The sequence below is a fragment of the Pseudonaja textilis genome, chromosome Z, assembly GCF_049901715.1.
Source record: "Pseudonaja textilis isolate UNSWEBS1 chromosome Z, rPseTex1.2, whole genome shotgun sequence".
Lineage (NCBI taxonomy): Eukaryota > Metazoa > Chordata > Lepidosauria > Squamata > Elapidae > Pseudonaja > Pseudonaja textilis.
In genome coordinates this window covers 29190347-29211119 of record NC_142008.1, presented here as the reverse complement: position 1 = coordinate 29211119, position 20773 = coordinate 29190347, and the positions used below count along the sequence as shown (strand labels likewise).

Here is a 20773-nt window from a genome sequence, read left to right as displayed (position 1 = left end):
CCTTTTTTATTTATTTATATTTATTGAGAGTTTTCATACAGTAGAAGTCAAATCTAAAGGTGAAAGGAAAAAAAAGAAATAGGTGCAAGAAAGAAACTAAAGTTATGAAATACCTTAACAGAAAGTCCCAATCTTCTCTCCAACAAATAAGTATAATCTTATACTCCTTCCCTTTTAGATGTTATACAAATCCCTTCAACCTGTCACTTTTTTCACATATTTTCCAATCCTCAAATCCATGAATCATGTCATTTGTTTTCTTTCACCAAATCTCTAGATAGGTAGTCCTTCATTTATAACCACTTGTTTAATGTCTATTCAAAGTTAAATCCCCAGAAAAAGTGACTTATGACTATTTTTCATACTTAAAACCATTGTAGCATCGCCAAAGCCACATTGTCAAAATTTGGATGCCTGGCAACTGGTTCATATTTAGGAAAATTGCAATGTCCTAGGACCACTTGATCACATTATGTGGTCTACTGACAAGCAAAGTCAATTGGGAAGCCAGATTCACTTAGTATCTGCGATACGAACTTAACAACTGGCAAGAAAGGTTATAAAATGCAGCAAAATTCACTTAACTACTGTCTTGCTCAGCAACAGAAATTTTGGGCTGAGGACTATCACAGTCTTTCAAAAGAAAAGTTGTTTTTTCTCTCGCTTTCCCCAGTTTTAAGTCATTTGCTCTGTTTCAGTGACTCCCCTTTTTATTATTTGTCCAGAATGTCTTAAAAGTAATAAATAAAATTTTGATAGTTGTTCAGTATCCTATGATGCAATTCTGGCTCAGGAGATTTTAACTCAAAAGTCAATAGACAATCCCTGGCCATTAGGTCAAGCGTTTCATCCTGCTTTTCACCATTGTTTTTTTTTTTGCAAAAGACAAAACATGAGCAGAGTGGTTCTGAATTTTAATGGTTTTCCAATTGTTTTGGACAAAGCAATTTTTATCTTTTTCATATGATCTTTTAAAAACCAGATTCTAAGGACTGAATCTAGATCCACCCCTTAAAAACTGGTCAGATGTAACATTTTGTTTTTCTACACAACAGACTGCATTTCAGCGTACACTTCTTTGAGAATAAAGTCCAGTGAATTCAATGGGACATTGTAGAATATGTGCATATTGCTAATAGCTGTCAAGTAGTACATCTGCATGTAATTTCACTGCAGCAAAAATAGATAATCTGACTCTCTAGTATTTTGGACTGTCAGCTTCCATCAGCTCTAACTATAGCATGTTAGATTTCCATGTGGAAATCTGGAGACCATCAAGTTGCCTACATCTTAGAATAAGGAGATATTGCAAAAATGAGATCGTATTTTGGAAGTATGGCTTCATTTTACACAAACTATATTCACAGCATTATTATAAAAAATAAATTATAATGCTACTTTATTATTAATTTCTGTCTTTTTGAAATGTTATCAGCTATCTTGAGTATTCATTATAATATAAGGCAGAACATGATTCAAATAAATAAATAAATAAATAAATGCCACAATGCAAGTTACACCAGGAATTTTCGGATCTATTTTGTGTATGTTTTTATGTAGTTGTGAAAGAAGAGAGAAAGTATAAGAGAAGAAGGTTGAAGTAAGAAATTCAGAAAATACAGACTCTTAATTGTAGAAGCAAAGAGTAACTGTCTTTGGCAATCATTCTGATTCTGTTTATCAGCCCACTTTGCCTTCCTGGTTTTGGAGATATGGGGAAGAACTAATACAGTATTTTTATAAGAGTCCAAGTAAAACTAAGTAAAACATGAGTTTTTTCAATTATGTTTATCATTTTTCTCACATTTCTAAATATATATAATTATTGTTTGAATCAAAGCAATGCTAAATTTTGCATGTGTGTCTGTGTGTATGTGCACATGTAAAATGTATTTTATATAGTATCCACACAGATAATCTTGCTAAACATAATAATTTAAAATTGCTCTTAAGATGCCATTCCCCTTAAGAAGCAAAATTAATAACAATCTATTTTATTGGTATACTTAACTGCTGTATTTTTTTATATTTTATAGGTCTTCTGCCGCAGCTCCTGGGGGTAGCTCCAGAAAAGGCCATAAAGCTTACTGTAAGTTTAGAGCAAAACACTGAGTCATTCTTAATGTATTATTTTCAATTTTCAGTATTTTGGTTATATGCTTAAAGTGTGCGTTGGTATATTTTGCTTGGGCAAAACTATACTTGTACAGTATTTTGTTACATGTTTGTAGTTTACTTTCTTTTGTATTTTGGGTGAGAATCCTCCATGTGGCAATTTCAAATTAAAAGTTTGATGCAGGACCTTTACGTACTCCTTTTAAAATGCAGAAAACTTTATTGCTACTTTTTACCTCATTGCTTATTTAACTGGACTACTACAGAAAAAGAGGCTTGTTAAGATGTTAATTAACTTACCAATAAACAGCAATTCAAATATTAAATTGTAATAGCTTAAAATAAAATTTATTTTTAACATTTTAATTTTACAAAATATTTCTTCAAAAATGTGTTTGTAGAAAGCATTAAGTTCAGACTGACCAGTAGTACGTTTTTTGAAGTATAATTCAGAAATATATGGATGCAAAGCTTAATTTTTTATGTATAAACAACCTCTGATACTTGAATTCTTGTGTTATATTTATTTATTTATTTTGTCATAAGCTTACAATACAGTAGAAATAAGAATAAACATAAGTTTAACTATAAGAAATAGGAACTAATAATTGGGAACAATAGGACAGGGATGGTAGGTATTATTCTGCATTTAGGCACGCCCCTATAAATCTGTTCCAAGGTGAGTAAAACCCACCCAAGGACACAGATACACACAATACTGCTGATATTACTTAAAATTTATACTTGAAAATGTATATTGACACTTTAATTTTAAAAGTTTGTATATGTTTTTTTAATGTTTTTTTTTAAGGTAAATGATTTTGTGAGAGACAAATTTATGCACAGAGATGGTTCTATTCCTTTTCCAGCAGAAATTCTTGCTGGGGGCTGCGTAAGTATACTGTTTCTCTTTCACTAGGATGTTAAAGAAACACAATTATAAATCAACCCACCAACCTTAGGATTTAATTTGAACTGGATAAATAATCAAGCTGTTTTTAAATTAATAAGCTAATGGCAGCAATTTAATATTGGAAGGGAGAACAGTTTAGTTGTTTTTAAAACCTGTGGCTTAATAATTATTTTGTGTTGGGGGATTGCTTGGCATTTTGAAGTCTAAATGGTTATAGACATAGTTACTTACCATTGTATTCATCTAAAAGCTGGCTTAAGACCCACTTCCAGTATAGTATTTATCTTGTTTCTTTTTCTTCCGCTTCTTGCCATTTTTCACTTGAGCTTTTATGGCCTAAATGTAACTTGCTTAAAGGCCCCAAACTGCAGAAGTAACCTTATTGTTCTATCATTGATAGTTTTTATATTATTAATTTAAGCACTTCATGGATTTCTAATGTAGAGCATAGCTAAAATGTTTTATACGTGTTATGCTTTGTTTTCATAAAGTACACTTCTCATAAAGTATACTTTAAAAAACAAGTCATTCATTCTGTGAATGCAATTTCTGCTGATCAGTTTTGCCATGGCAGTTTCTATAATGATATAGGAATATTGGGGGGAGGGGTGTTGATTTTATTTTGTTGGAGCAATTATAAATCCATTTTGCATGAAATGAACTCTTGTTAAAGATAATGACATTTTAAAGACAGAGTGCTGTTCATTTAACTCACTTTGATCAGTGGGTAGGAAAGAGCTGGTGGAGCTCACTGGTAAATTTCGGCTGTCATAAGAACGATGAGGTCATTCTTTTAAATCAGTTAAATTCCTGCTGAAAACAATGTAGAAATACAAAACCAATTGTACCAAACTCTCTCTTAATAATAACAGAGAAATTTGTACATCCTTTCTTCCAAAAAACACACTACGTAGGTAATTGTGCAATTATATTTATTCAGTGTTATGTAAATAGGACAGACCTAGTTCCTTTTTGCAATTCACCTTAGATAAAGAGATGCTCTGTTTGATCAATGACCTGTCATGTGCTGCCAGATAGCTTACCTACTCTGTAACTGAAGAAGTATTTAAGGGAGAGGTATTTTAAAGTTTTAAAAGATTTTTTTTTAATTATAGAGTTTTCAATTTATAAGCAGGATTAATTAAATTAAAACAAAAAAACTAAATGATATAGAATAAAAGTTATCAGATGAAACCTAAGTAACATTAAAATATTATTACAATATTTTTGTACATTATCTTCATTGTGGTAGTTTGTCCATTGGGATTATTTTTCCTAAATAAGCAATGTTTTGCATTTGTTCTATGTAAGTTATGTCCGGAAGAAGAGCAATCTCTTTGAAAACCATGTTTACTACAACTCTCTGCTGGCATTTTCTTCTAAAATTAATTATGTGATTCTTCATAATTTCCTGGCAGTAGATGTTTGATGGCAAACAGCCCAAGGCTTCCTTTGAACTGAAGTGTTTAAATAAAGATCAGCGCCAGGTAGATAGGATGAGGCTTGTGTTGTCTCCCCGTGGGTGGCCTTGTTTCATTATGTTTTGGTATCTTTTTCAAAGCTGGATGCACAGAATTGAGATAGCTAGATCCTACATAATGTATGTCTTTCTGCTTGTTCTAAATTAGTTTCCCCAATCTGATGGCATACAGATATGCTGTACATCAACTTTCATAATTTCCCATGAACGAAGGTTGTGTCCGTGCTGTTGAGTTGCAAAAAAATGCAGGGCATCAGGTTAGGAAAGGGTGTTGTAAGACAAGCTTAAGAAATGCACCTGATGATGGGTCTGAATATAGAAAGCCTAATTTTGGCAAAGGAATCCTTGATTTAGAAAAGCTATTGCAGGGATACGTGTCATGTGTTCTTTTACAAGGGAGGATGAGGTTATATTTTCCTTAAATTTCCTTAATATTTTTTTAAAATCCCTGATAAGATGAAATGATCATGATCATGAACACGATCATGATGTGGTGGTTGTGGTTTGAATCTTTTCCTTAAGTTTCAATTTTGTCATCCTAAAGATAGGAAGATAAATAATTATAGTGTATTCTGTCCTGATTAGTCTTAAATCCAAAGTGAAAGATAAATGAGACTGTAATTATTGAACTCAATTTGATGTAGAGCGTACATCGTATTGTGTTCAATAGTTGCAGGTAACCATAAAAAGACATAAATACAACCTCCACCATCTTTCTTAAAATTGTCACTAAATTTTAATGTGACATAAACAAGAAACCACTAAATACTTAAAAGCAGGGTCATAGAAACTTAATTAAATTTAAACCACACTTTCATTTTTATCTTGGCTTTTACCACTTTTTCATCCTAGTCACACCTACTAATCTACCCTAATCTAATCTAGAAGAATTGTATGCCCAAAGGCTAAAAGATAGTTATTTAATTTATAGTAATTCTTTAAATATTTGTTCAGAATAATCTCTTCTGAATTCGCTCTAAGTTTATGCGTGCAAAATTTGAGTTTTACTATTTTGTTTTATCCTTAGATGATTATGTTTTAAGGTTATTATTATGGTTGGTCACATAGTCAATTAAACATTTAGAATAATTTGGCATTTTCATCCACCTACCAAGGATCTGGAAAGGCAATGTTGTTTGTAGTATTAAAAGTTTCATTACAGATGTAAATTTTTGCAAATAAAGCTGGCCTTTGCAATTGACTACTGATATCTTTGTCAGTGCAAATGGTGTTAATCTTTCTGTATTTGTGATAGGTGAAGAGCTTTTCTTATAGTAGTCCTGCAGCTACTGGTGCTGGTTGCTCAGGAAACTTCCTGAGATCTGAAGCTCGTTCATTAACAGATATCTAAGAACTCCAATACTTAGCATGGTCCTTGTTCATCTGGGTAACAATTGTTTTGGTATGGATAAATTATTATTTTCAAATTATGTCTCACCGTATTGTTTATGGAAGACACTCAGATGAAACCTGTCCAGTATAGTTGAACATGTGGCATAGCTTTCATCTTCCTCAGGGCATGCAAACCCTAAAGGGACTTCAAGGTAGGAGGAGAAAGAGAATCTCCAACAATGTAAAACCACAATTCTTTAACTGGAGTTGGCCTTCATATACATCAAGTTCTTTCCAATAATTTAGGACATTGTAATATAGTAATACTCTACAGTGCTAATGCAGCTGACAGCATGTTTCATTATTCTTTCTCTCCTCTCCTCTTCCACCCCCCTTTTAAAAATAAGGATCCCTTCACCAGTATTAGGTATTATTCAATACAGATCAATCATTAGATGCATTTCTTAAGCTTGTTTTATAACAGCTTTTCCTAATCTGGTGCCCTTCGTTTTTTGTAACTAAACATTTTGATATAATCAAAATACAAAATTAAAGCGATAAACTCTCCTCCCCCTGTCCCACATATACACTTTTTCATGCCAACTGTAGGCAATCTCTAACTCTGATAGAAGAAAATTAGAAAATTCATGTTGGAAGTTCCAAAGAATTTACAGAAAATCCAGATCCAGATTATTAAACAACATGAAGTTCCTAATTTTCTTCTATCAGAGTTTTTAGGCTGCCTAAAGTTGGCACACGAAAGTGTGTATGTGGGGGGCGGAAGTGTTTACAGTTTTAATTTTTACTGTCCATTCAGAATTGATTTGATGTTGTAATTGCGTTGCTTGATTTAAATGCAACCATTCTTTATCTGTGGTGTAGATAAATGGATTGGGTGATAGTGAAATTCCTGATGGAATTGCCTCACTTGAACTCTTTGGCTTTAGGAGCCGAATTATACCCTAATATGAATTACTTGGGAAGTCTTATGGAACTTAAGTCCAGTCTATCCATATAAAACTTCCCTGGAAATTTGCCACCTTGGGTGAATTCATTTCATCACCATCAGCTTTGGACCATTGTTGAAGCCCCTCAGGATAAGCTGAGATTCCATTTAATTATGTTTTAGTGGTCAAGTAGAAAAAGAAAAGAACCAGTGATAAAACACACACTTTATAGGTGTAAAGTTCCATTATGTCTCTAGCAATTGTTCAACAGATAGATGAAAAATAAAAGTGAAAACCAATATCTTAAGTTTATGTTGCTTCTCTATCTTGTATATGAACTTCTTCAATGAAAAAAAAATCATTTTCATTGCAGATTTTTTAAAACTTTAGACCACCTGTGTAAGGAGGTTTGGAAAGAAGCATTTCCCTTGGTTAAATTAGTAAACAGAACAGATATATTTCATAATACAAAATGTTTTAATCTAGGCTTATATATGGATGGAGATACATAGTTATTATTGATGAAGTTTTTGTGAATAACAGGCAGAACCAGTAATTTTATCTCTTCAGCAACTATTCAACAGATAGATGAAAAATAAAAGTGAAATCCAATATCTTAAGTTCTCTGTTGCCTAGCTATCTTGTATATAAACTTCTTTTAATTTTAAAAAGTACCATTCATAGCAGATAAGTTAAAAAATGATCATGTATCATGTGTGATATTTCTATCATGTTGAAACTGGAAACACAATATTTCTATATAATATTCTGTAAGGAGCCCTGCAGAATAATAGGTTATTTACACCGGTTTATCCAGTACTGCTTCCACTATTTATGTGGAATCGCCATGTTTTGTGAGTATATGGTAGTTCATACCACAGTATCATTTTAATCTGCCGCATTATTCCCATAGCAAGGGTGGGAGACATTTGGAAATTATGTGCCTCCACTTACATTTGCAATTCCCAATCCCCATTATTGAACCACTGAGATTCAGTAAGAAAACAATGAATAAATGATAATTTGACTATTTCATGAGGACTCACAGGGAGACCTGCTGTGACTATTTTTCTAGACAATTAATTGAATTGAATTATTGTAATGTTGATTCCTGATATATATGATTGTTTATAACACTGAATTTAATCTTATATCTCTTATCCATTCAATTTTATTCTAAATTACATATTTGTATAGATACCTGTCATTTAGAGTTGGTTGATTGGAGTGACCCATAAGCCTTGTAAAATGTAATGTTTATATTTTGAGTTATACTATTTTGAGGATTAAAACTCTTTAATACTTGTAGCTTTTTTTCCCTTGGAAAGCTTTGTCCTTATGCAAGTGTAAACTGAAAAAAATGAACTCTTTTTCATTTGATCTGATCAGTTACTTTATTTGGTAGGTGCCTTTTTAAAGTCAGGAAAATGAACTTGGGAGAAGTTATGTGTAAGGCATCCAGAAAGCTTTGAAATTCAGCTGCCATTATGTTTATGTAAATTAGCATACAGTATGTTCTAACTTCTTTATAGGAGCCAAGATTATATTTAGTGTGGAATGCTTCTACTTCATATGTAATATTGGCTTAGGTAGTTGGATTTGTCAGAGTTGTAATTTCAATACCCACAAAGCCTGGAATGTTTTTTTTTTTTTATTGACTTACTCACTCTTCAGAATTGGAAAAAGACACAACATTGAAATCAGCTGATGCTTGTTATGGCAGGGATGAGCTTTGTAGCTTCTGGCACATTTTTCAGGGTTGAAACTATTCATATGAGTTGATTTTATCTTCAGTCTAAATTAAAAAATGCTTTATTCACCACAGTCTAACAATCTTAACAAAAGCAGATATATTATTTTGCAAAGCAGAATATTATAGGCTTTGTCAGTACCTGGTAATATTGCTTTCTCTAGGTTTAAATTTCATTGATATTATGCCTTAGTTCACATACATGAGTTTATGGGAACATTTAGCAAAGAGCTAATTGACTGATCTAATTAATTATTAATTAGTTTTTACTTACTTAAAACTAATTGATTAATTAAATATATTAATTATTAAAACACTCTCCCTCATTTTTTGTGTGGGCATTCATGCCTTTTAGCTTCACGGGTTTAAAATATTAAAGAATTTTAAATATTAAATATTAAAGTATTGATGATTGATCATAGGAATACTTTTGTAACTGACAAACAAAAGATTTATATCATATACTGATATTAAAAACATAAAATTTTTAAAAATTACAATAAAAGTTTGGATGCCGTCTATGTGCAACCGTATAATGCTGTGAAATTGTCATAATAAATAATGAATAGAAATAGTGTCATAGATTTAATTCAAAAATAAGACCTCAAGAATCAAACACAGAAGGTCTATAAATCATTAAATGTTACTGTTCATCCCAAATGTCAAAATAGACACATGTTAAAGGCAGATCCAAATGTTAACATATAAAACATATTCCTTTGATTCCTCGGTTTCACCTTTGAAGATGTTATATCTAATAAAATGAAAATTATTGAGCCTTCTATTTTTACAGCATCAAACTGGTCAGAGCTTGTAAAAAAAGTATTTTTAGATATTCCATTAAAAATTAAAACGAAGAAGTCTCCATCTTATTTTTCTCTGTACCTTAATACAATGTTAGTGGAGATTTAAACATTTTCTAATGTTTTGTTAGATTTTGTGTATTACTTAATAATTTATTTTTAGTTTAAAAATTGGCTTTCCTTTGCCTATTTATTTGAAAAACTTGTCAAGGAATTCTTAAGTTGTGTTACATTCTTTTTTGATAGTTTAAATTCTTTTCATTTCAAATATGCTTTTCAGCATTTATAGCTATGTTTTTAAATAACAGCATTGCCATGTATCCAACCATTTTGATTTTGTACCTCTTTATATTCTGTGAAGTAAAAAAGCAAAGTGAAAAGTTGTCTTTCAAGTACTTATGGTCAAACATGGAGAGAAGATCACAGATAAAACGCAGTTGAGAATAATGGGAGGAATATAAGAATGAATGATGGTGCTTATTTAATGAACTTGGAATGATAAATCTATTCCCTTGTATTTTTAAAGTTAGTAATTCCATATCTGTTTCTTGGATGAGATTTCACCAGGAAATCTCAAGGCATTAACTAGAATCAGAAATTGAAAAAAAGCTGTGTAAAATGGTCAAAAGTTGATATTTTGGAACATGTAGAAACATATACAAAGTAGTTATTTTTCATAGCTAAAGTCGTCATACACAATCTTATAGCAACCATATAAATATGAAAAAGTGCAGTTACTTTAACAGTCGGAAAAGAGGTGCCTCATGCTTCCATGTGTTCTGTGGCATTTCTTTTAGAGGATTTGTATCATTTTAGAAATAGCATTTCTGAAAGAAAGTTGTAGCAAATTACTTCTATGTTTTCAAAAAATAAAATTACATGAATGGATCCAGGAAGCAACTATTAAAACTTTACCATTTAATTATTTAGAAAATGGAAAAAGATTGTGACATATTTTTGACCAAACACTATTTAAACAAATAAATTAACTCATTTTTCATTTCTTAAAAAGTCTGTAGAGCTATTGTCTAATCTATCTGTCTATCATCTATCTATCTATCTATCTATCTATCTATCTATCTATCTATCTATCTTTCATCTAATTTATTTTTTTCTAACTATTCATCTATCCATGTATATCTAATTTAAGTGTAGATTGACTGCCAATGACTCTCTTCCAAGGAAATCTTTGAAACTATTAATTTATTGCCCTATTTACTCATGTACATAGACTCAGAGTAAATCTAGTCAGTTTGTGCCTAGGGAATTTGACATGATTACAGCTATTAGATGATATGCATATTTTTATATTAAAATAACTACTGTTCATCTACTGATAGAAAGCAATAGAGCTACAATATTTTTCTTCTAATTTAAAATATATTTTATACATTGTATTCTTATAAAAATAAATATATATTCCATAAAATTGAAATTTCAGTGCTTTAGCAGTTTTATCTTTTAGCCCTCTGTGTAGCCTCTTAAGATACAGAAAAGGGGAAGTTAACACAAGTATCTCATTTCATTAGGTTGCAACACTTCATCATATCTCAATGATTTGCAATGATTTGAAAATCTTCCTCACTGTGTAGTTATTTAGAGTTGTGGACACCTCTTGACCCTCCAAAATTAGCAAGTTTACTTTGTTGTATTATGACAATCAGCACAGCAGTACTGAACTAACACTTTCTATTGTGTCCCTAAATGATTGAATGCTGCTCTTTTAGACAAAGAATGAATATCCTGGGTTTTTCCCTTGTTTTTCTATCCTGGGGAATGCAGAGGAAGAATGAAGAAGAAAGACACACGTGTTCAAGGTTATACTGCCATCGAGAGGTGTCTAGTGATATTGTGATTTATTTGTGGTTTTAAAAAAAAATTAATTAGAATTATTATTGAAAAAATACAGAAAACAGTTTTGCATTTAAACTACCTTAACCTATCATACAGAAATTGATATTACCCTTGTGTTTGGTAGACCTGAAATTCTGAAACCCATTCAGTTTTTAAATTCGTTTCACATTAAAAGAATAAAAATATATATTTATTATTTATAAATGTAGAGCAATGTTGTAACAACATTGTAGCTGTTGTGCATAGATTCTTACAATTTGGGGTGTGTGTGTGTGTGTGTGTGTGTGTGTGTGTGTGTGTGTGTGTGTGTGAGTGTGTTATAGATTGTAGAAGGTTCAAAGTAAATTCTTTTAAAGTAGCACAACAGTTTAAGGGATGTTGTGACTCAGTGTCTAAGACACTGAGCTTATTGATCAGAAAGGTCGGCAGTTCAGCGGTTCGAATCCGTAGCACCACGTAATAGAGTCAGCTCCCGTTACTTGTCCCAGTTTCTGCCAACCTAGCAGTTTGAAAGCATGTAAAAATGCAAGTTGAAAAATAGGGACCACTTTGGTGGAAAGGTAACAGCTTTCCGTGCGCCTTCAGCGTTTAGTCATGTCGGCCACATGACCACAGAGACGTCTTGGACAGTGCTGGCTCTTTGGCTTTGTAAGGGAGATGAGCACTGCACCTTAAAGCCGGAAACAACTAGCACATATGTGCGACAGGAACCTTCCCCTTTAACAGTTTAAGGTTCTTGCACAATACATTACAGAGCTCCTGTTTGTTGGAATGTTTGTTTATAACATTTTTATCCTGCTTTTTCTCAAGAAATATTGAGTGGCATCTTAAGGCTCAGTAATTATTAATATTTATATAATTATTAATAAAACTATTAAGCAGTGATCTGTTACTGATTGGTAACATGGACTGACGAGACTAATAAAGAGTTCCATAGGTAAGCATAAATATGAACAGTGTTCTGATAGATAATGTTTTTATCAGAACACAAAATATATTACTAAATATTGATGCTTAGGAAGGATTTGTAATTATGTGTAATGTTAAAATTAGAATTATAAAAAAATTTGAAAATAAAATATTGTTTCATATTTATTTGATGAATAATTGAACATTATATAATGTTCCAAATTAATTTAGAATTATTGTTTTCTAAATTATTGTTTTCTAACTTGAAACTTTCCTACTTTTCAGCTTTTCATTTCATTTAATCGGTTGAGTATGGATACATATATTTGTATACCAGAGTAATGCATATATGTAAGATTTATCTTTAGGTTTAAGAGGACAAAAATTGTCCAGTGGTTAGGGTCATTAAATTTACATGCTTTTCCTCCTGACTTATTACAAGAATATATGGTCATTGTTTGAGGCAGAACATTTATTTATATAATTCATTTGTTATTTTCATAATGCTCTATAAAAAACCCTTCCATTGTATCTCCAGATGGGGAGATCAGTAGTATAGGTATCTATGGAACGACATTCTGTATTATGCCGCTTTCTCCATTATGCCATTTGGAAAATCCTTGCTATGGAGAACTAAGCTGGAGGAAAGTTATTTTACTACCCATTTCCCCATTTTTGTTCTACCTACACTTTCTTATCAAGACCTAAAGGCAATTTATTAAATTATTTTTTTATTTTTTTATTAAATATGTTAAAGTGCTTGTATGGGTGTGCATGTGTGTGTGTATCGGAGGTGGGATTCAGTTTTTTTTACTAACGGTTCTGTGGGCGTGTTTTGGTGGACATGGCTTGGTGGATGTAGCTTGGTGGGTGTGGTAGGGGAAGGATACTGTAAAATCTCCATTTCCTCCCAACCCCACTAACCTGCTTTCCAGCTCAGTTCTCCTGTGCAGGGCAACAAAAGAAGACCCTGACAATCAGCTGGAACTTGGAAGGCAGAGAATAGATTGGGGCAGTGCCAATCAGAGGTGGTATTCCAAACTACTCAAAATTTCCGCTACCGGTTCTCCAGAACTGGTCAGAACCTGCTGAATACCACCTCTGGCGTGTATGTGTGTGTCACACAGGAAACCATTATCCAGATTTTTAGCTAGGGGGCTTTCTTGTTCCTGATCAAAGAACTGTGTGATTGCAAAGCGCATAATATCTAGTGAGCACTCCCTTGATGATTTCTTCATTTTTGCCAGCATTTTGTTGAGTTGCATTATGTAGCATTTTAATAATAACTTTCTGGTTGCTACAAGATGCTCCATTAAATCAAGAATTCCATGTAGATAGTAAGTTTATTTTCAGTGCAGAATGGTACAAATTCATTTCTGATGTAGAAAAAGAGAAAACTCCATCCCAGATGTCCCAGATATTGCAGTGAGATTATTATATGCTCAAAAGTGTGACGTTCTGATACTGTCCACAATAGAGCTAAAGACATCTGTAAACCCTTTATAGATTTTTTGAATGAAACAGAAAAAATACACATGGCTTGTGCCTTAAATAATTAGAAAAAATAAATAATAGGAAAAAACAAACACTTGGAAACCCAGTGTATGAAATAACTTTATAATTACATTTTTTTATTTGCTGCACAGGAAATTAAATAGAAATCCTACTTTTTATCTTTTCTTTCTGCACTTCTTTCTTTGTGCCTTTCCTTCTCTTTGTTTTCTTTATTCTGTATTAGTTTGCTTAGTTTTATACTCTTGCAATATCTTTCTGTCTATCATATATCTGTCTATCTTGTTCTGTTGCCAACATGGAAACCTTGAGTTATCCCACCTGATTACTGTTGTTTAAGATATTAAAGACACAAAGCTATTATTTAAAAAAAGAAGAATATTGTTACATTCTTGTTTTAATTATTTCAGTATAGAAATGATACAGTTGCAGCTCATTAAAATCAAATAGAAGGAAATAGCTAATCTCATATCAATTGTGGAGGGTACTGGAAAAGAGTGGCCCAGAGTGGACTTTTAGTTACATATTTGGCTGAACATCAGAAACTAATGATTTGGCCTCTAATAACCTCAAGTATTACTGTTGATTTCAAAGACTTTTAAGAATGGAGTATAATCTTTGCCTTCTTAATGTAACCCATCTGTATCAGATTCCCTCCATCTGTCTGAAGAAAAATTTTTCTGAGACCATGTCAGTTATGGCAATATTCCCATCATGGTGTTCTCCAGATGTTTTGGACTTCAAATTCTATAATTCTCAATCAGTAAGCCCATTAACCATTCTGACTGAAATTTATGGTAGTCCAACACACCTGATGGGTCATTTGAGATAAACTCTGCAGTAGTGATAATCTATAAGTACAAAAAGAGATACTGACTGATTTTAAACACTTGTAGCTTTTTATTAGAAACTCTGTGCTATTGTGTACTGTGCTACAGTAAGGTAAATAAAGTGAAAAAAGCTTTCCTTCATGAAATAGTGTTCCTGAATTCCGATATCTCTCCACCAGTAGCCTTCCAAATCTGCTCTAGTGGGTTGGGGTCAAGGGCATCTAGGGAGAGGAATAGTAGGTTGCATTGGATATTGTGGTCTATGATGCCTTCTTAATTTTTAATTAACTAATTAATTACTTTAATTAATCTGGCCTTTGCACAGATTAGGCCAAGCCAGTTAACAGTTGTTTTCTCTTTCCTCTTACTCAGGGGTGTCAAACTCAAGGCCTGGGGGCTGGATCTGGCCCACGGGGTGCTTAGATCTGGCCCGCGGGGCCACCCTGGAAACAGCGAAGGACCAGCCCGCGGTGCCTCTGCCAGCAAAAACGGAGCTCAGGAGGACTGCATGTGGCCCTCTTGAGCTCCGTTTTCATTGGCAGAGGGTTGCAGGAGGCCATTGCAGCCGAAATGGAGCTCGGGAGCCCGTTTTCGCTGGCAGAGCACTTGGGCCACCACTGGCACCCCCGACACAAGTGACATCGAGCTGGCCACGCCCACCCCGGCTCCCAAAGGTGAAACATAACCCTGTTGCCCCCCTCAATGAAATCGAATTTGACACCCCTGCTTACCAGACTAAAGATAATACATTAAATAGTATATAGAGGAAAGGGTACTCATACCTTCCCATTTAGCATAAAAGACAAAGTTATATTCTTGCTCTGTGCAGCCAAAATGCCCTAGGTTCCTAAAGGCTGGGGAGGATAAGGTTGAGGGAAAGGTGACCAAGAGAATAAGAATATGGATCTATATTATATCTATATATACTATACATGTTCTGCCAGGACTACTTCTATGTATCTCTATTTTTCTTCCAAGCTTATCAGTTGTTGTACATAAGAATAACCTTATTAATGACATACTTAGTCCAAAATGTTCTTTTAAGGTTTATTAGCAGTTGTTCAAAGTAGCCTTTTTAATGACCAAATCATTATCCTATGTCCAAATAGAACTTTTAATTTGTTGAGTTCAGTGGTAGTACTCTATTGGTTGGAGAAATGAAATAAAATAGAGCTGTCTTGTGCAGAAAGAAATGGGTTCAAATTTGCTAGAAACAACTGCAAAATGCTATTTGAGATGTACCTTTTTTCAGTTCAATAACTTTCAAAAAGGAGAGGAAATTAGTTGTTTAAATACATGTTTTCCACTACAGTTTTTGTATAGATGCCAAAATTCAGGAATTGCATGTATGTGTTGCGGGGTGGGGTGGGGGAATCCAGTAATTTGTCTTTTTTTCTCCAGTCCATAGTCTTTTTGCCAGTTAGATATAGGTTGTCTATGTTTGTTGTTCACTTTACTTTGTATTTCAGTCTATCATTTAGAAGCCGTATCTTGCAATCTATAAAAATAAATGCTTTTAAGGAATGAATTCCCACGTTTAACTTTCAGTTCATAGTGCTCGTCACCGCTGCCTTTGTTGATTTCAATGTAAAAATCTCATGGAAACACTACTGAAATGAACACGATGTCCTGTTCCAATAGCATTTGGGATAATTTATCTTCTCTTTGTGCTGAAGGGGTAACATGTTAACAATATTGTTTCTTTTTTAGGCCGGAGGATCTCAAGTGATATTCACAAATCCACTAGAAATTGTTAAAATCCGCTTGCAAGTGGCTGGAGAAATCACAACTGGTCCACGTGTTAGTGCCCTTACTGTCTTACGGGACCTGGGATTTTTTGGCCTTTATAAGGTAAATTTGTTTTGATTGTACTTCTGAACTGAACAGCTTGCCTTTTGTAAAATTAGTATATCTCAAAGTAACACTTAAAAAAAAAACTCTTGCTGAAGATTAGAAGTAGTATTGTCTGCTGTAAATACTAAAAAAACAAACTAAGATTTTGTCATCAGGCAGTGCTAGTCCAGTGCAAATAAATGGAAGAAAAACTTGAAATATGAACTTTTTTTTTTCTTCTAGGCTCAACAATTCTCAGGAATGGTGACTCCAGCCATTAAATATCTGCTACTTAGAAAAACACTATAATATATTTAAACAAAATATTAAATTGCCAAAAAAAAAACCACCCCACTGTCAAAAAAGTATGCATTATCATGGCCATGGTTTTCCCACTTGTAATATGTAGTTGGAACATCAGAAAGGCAAATTCTCCTGTAGATAAATATGGTACAGGTCACAATAGCACTTAGACTTATATACCGCTTCACAGTGCTTTACATCCCTCTCTAAGCAGTTTACAGAGTCAGCATATTGTCCCCAATAATCTGGGTCCTCGTTTTACCAACCTTGGAAGGATCAAAGCTGAGTTAACCTTCAGCTGGTCAGGATAGAACTGCTGGCAGTCAGCAGAATTAGCCTGCAATATTGCATTCCAGCGACTGCGCCACCATGCCTTGACTTAACAACCAATTAATTACTGAGCATTCAAAGTTCTAATGAACCTCCCTGGAAATACTTACAAGCTGATCTGGAAATTCCAGTATCCTCCCTCACTCTATGATCACATTTTGGACCTTTGACAACTGGTTACTTGTACTTCTGATTGGAATGTCCCATGGTCAGATCACCATGATTTATGGAAGTTATTAGAAATGGCAAAAATGCCCACTGGGCAGAATGGATTTGCCTAATAACTGTGATGTTTGCTTTATGACCACAACATTTGTTTAACAACACTGCAAAAAAAAGAAGTCATAAAATCAGGCTTGGTCACATGGTGACCAACTTAAGGGCGGCATTTATTTTTTATTTATTAAATTTATTTGCTGCCATCTCATTTTGAAGTGATTCTGGGTGGCTTACAACAGCAATTCCTTACTCAATTACAGTAATAAATTGAAGACTACCTGTAATCCATCAAGATAATCCTGAGTATTATCTTGGTGGTTTATGATCTAAGAGGAGATATTTGATCATTTGAGTATTCTTTTAATACTAGAATATGTTTATCTTTTCAAGTCCTGTGGTTCTGTTTTCCAACCTGATTATAAAAACTGTGCAACGCTTTAATGGTATTATCTTATAAGATTTTAAACAGTTCTGCTCATATTCAATCCTATTGCTTTGTTGTAAGCAGTATTATCTGAGGTCATTTAACTTCATTTTCCAGAATGTCTGGCTCTAGTTCAGTCATCAAATCTTCATGTACAATATTTCATGGATTTGATTTTGTGATTCTTTTGTGAGGTTCTTCTTTGTACTCTTCCAATCTCTTCTTGTCTAATAAATCTTTTATCTTGCTCAACTTTGTACAAAAAGTTTCCATATATTTAAAAAAAATGTCTTTATACTTCATTTGATAGTTACATTGAATTTCTGAATTATTTAGAGATAATTGCTTGCTTCTTCTTTAGCTCAACTGTAAGTTGCAGATGGTCTTAAGGTTTTCTCTTTTGTTTTTGACCTTTCTTGCTTTTCCTTTTTCAGCCACCTTACTTTCCTTGCAGATTGTTTTTGGTCTGCTTCATCTTTAGTCAGTGTCAGGATTTCTATTTTTGCTTGCAGGGTATATAATCAATTTGATTTTAGTATGCAGAATTGTTATGGAGAATTTCTTTTAGGTTGTTGGGTATTTATATAAAGATTTTTCCAGGCAATGTTGTGTTAATTTGTTTCCTCTTTGTTTGATAAATTTTGTCGCAAATGTTATTTGACTTCCAACTTTAGCATTCCAATTCAGTTTCATATTGTTTGTATGATTTGCTAATGCTGTATTGACAAACAGTTACACATTACCATAAAACTGACCTGCTTCTGCCTTGCTTGTATCCATAGCATAGGTTGTTGGATCACTGCAATATTGATCGTCTTGCTGGGACTTGAAACAAGATTATTCTATTAAATTTTCAGTTGTGTCTAAACACTGATGTTGATATCTTTTTGTTAATAAATACTGGGTGCTTCACTTCTTTTACAATTTTGTTCTCTACAGTAGTCTTTGTTAGTTTCCTAGATGCTTTGTGACAGTTTTCCCCTATGGAAATGGCAGCTGGAAGGCAAATTTTTACAAGTGAAAAGGAAGGAGATTGCTAAACATCTCAATTCACAAAGCAATTTAAGCTTTAAAGATGAATGTCTTAGGTCACCGCTTGGATTATGCCAAAGAGGGATCTATTGGATCTAATCCATTATATCTAATCCACCCTTGAAGCTACAGAATTTAAAACTGACCACATTTCTGTTATGAGAAAATCCCCAGGTACAATAATGCTAATGTGAACAGGTAAAGGAACATGAAATAAAAAAAGTTAGCAAAATGAAAGGGGATCTTAGAGCAGCCTTGTCTTTAGATGAGTTACTAGCTGCTATTTAGACAGTTGACTTTTTTATAATGCATATACAGTATTGGAGGATGTATTATTAAATGAAATTAAGATGATGTAGATTTTATCCAGTTAGAGTCTGGAGAGGGGTTGTCAGTGGTACAATTTAATGACACAGATTGTGAACACATTCCATTAACTTTCTAGATTTAATTAATTGTAATTAATTACTAATTTAGTAGTAAGAGTAGTAACTTACTAATTAAAAATTCAAGATTTCACTGTCTATGACTGATGATGATGATAGTGACAGTAACCACAAGTTTAATAATATAGAGAGTAAGTATTTATAGAAGTTCAAGAAACACATAATTTCATTTTATATTTGATTCAGCTTTTATATAATAGATGTACAAATAATTCTTGTTTACAAAAATGTATTTCAGGGAAGGTCATAAAATTTAAAAATCACTTTTTCGTTTAATTTCTTTTCTGTTTCTAAACAGATATGATACTTTGCATTATTTTCCATTTACCAACATTCTTTTAATTCAGTGTAATTTTTTCACAATAATCTTTAAAGAAAAAAATGTTACTGCTTGCAATTGACTTGAAGAATTTGTCAAAAATATTTTGAGAGTTAGATGTGAAATCAAAACAACTAATCTGATATGAACTAGGAAGATAGTTATATTGTATATTATTATCTAATCATAAATGAAGTATTTTACAAGATATGCAAGACATTGGATCTTTCCATTCAGACTATACTTAAAAAATAGGCAAAGTCCAAGATTTCAAAACTGTTCATTTTTCAATTTCAGTTTACAAAAGCAAACATCGTTATCTAGCCATTCATTGTAAACCTACTTGGCATTGACAGCAAAAACAAATCACCAATTCTTGATTCGTCAATTCCAACTTTTAAACCCCTAACTGGAGCATTTAAAGCAAGATAAGATGACTTGAAGAAAGGAGTGTAAAAAGAGGTTGTCTCATGGCTGAATTGGAAGGGTTAAGTTGCTGGTGAAACCCAAGAAGAATGCTAACGGATCAAGAAATGACATGCTGCCTATTGTTTATTGCTGTAGGATCAAAATAACAATTATACATGCCAAATAAATTCTAAATCTGTAAGGTAGGAAAAGAGGGGATGGCGGTAAGTACAGGTGCCAGAAGCATTAAATAACTCTCTCAGACAAGGTGTACCTCTGTTGCCTTGAATTCTGCGAGGTCCCACCAGTCTGGCATTTTTCCCCCTGCACCAGACAATGTGCATTCACTGCAGGAGACTAAGTTAAGCCTTCGTCTCCCAGACCTTCTGGCTCCTTGTGCAGAGATCTGACACAGAGGTGCCTTTGTGAATGTAATTACCCTCCTGTTGTAGTAGAAATAATTTATTTAAATCCTTATTTATTTATTTGCAGGTAAGGCTGAAATAAACAGAAATTAGAAAGCTAAAGAATCTGTCCCAGCTGAACTGATTGTCCAAAGTTCTGACAGTTCAGGGTGGTTTTTTTTCCTGTTGGTTATGCATCAAGATACAATCCAAAAGTAAAAAACTTCTGAGGAGTTCTTAGAGAAATGTGAGGGAAAGTGAAGAGTTAGTGATCAGGCAGGAAGAAGAAGCAGGCCTTGAGGAAAATGTGTCATGACTTGCAGATCTGTGCCCAAGTTGCCAAACTATCATCAGGTGGATAATCCTGAGTTTTTATCAAGAACAATTGAAGCTGCTTGTTGGTATATTGCATCCAAATGCGTATTAGTAAAGGCTATCATCTGAAAAGGCCTTAGTTGGAGAGAACATTTTAAACAGTTTAAAACAAAGTCATGATTCAGCTTCATTTGATGCATTTGTTACGCTGATTGATTGATTAATTGATCGATTGGCATTTTGATATACTGGGTCCTTTATTTTGTAGGATTCAGGCCTATAATGTTCAGCCTCC

The 20773-nt window shown here is 33.2% G+C and overlaps 1 protein-coding gene across 4 annotated transcripts in view; it reads left to right on the top strand.

Annotated features, from left to right (window-relative positions):
* SLC25A13 (solute carrier family 25 member 13) overlaps positions 1-20773 on the top strand; it is a 161018-nt gene that overhangs the window by 125513 nt on the left and 14732 nt on the right. For all 4 annotated transcript variants that reach the window (XM_026706298.2, XM_087915821.1, XM_087915822.1 and 1 more), the window contains 3 exons: positions 2037-2089; positions 2927-3007; positions 16156-16296. In XM_026706298.2, the coding sequence (XP_026562083.2) occupies positions 2037-2089; positions 2927-3007; positions 16156-16296 (275 nt within the window). The remainder of the gene's footprint in view (positions 1-2036; positions 2090-2926; positions 3008-16155; positions 16297-20773) is intronic.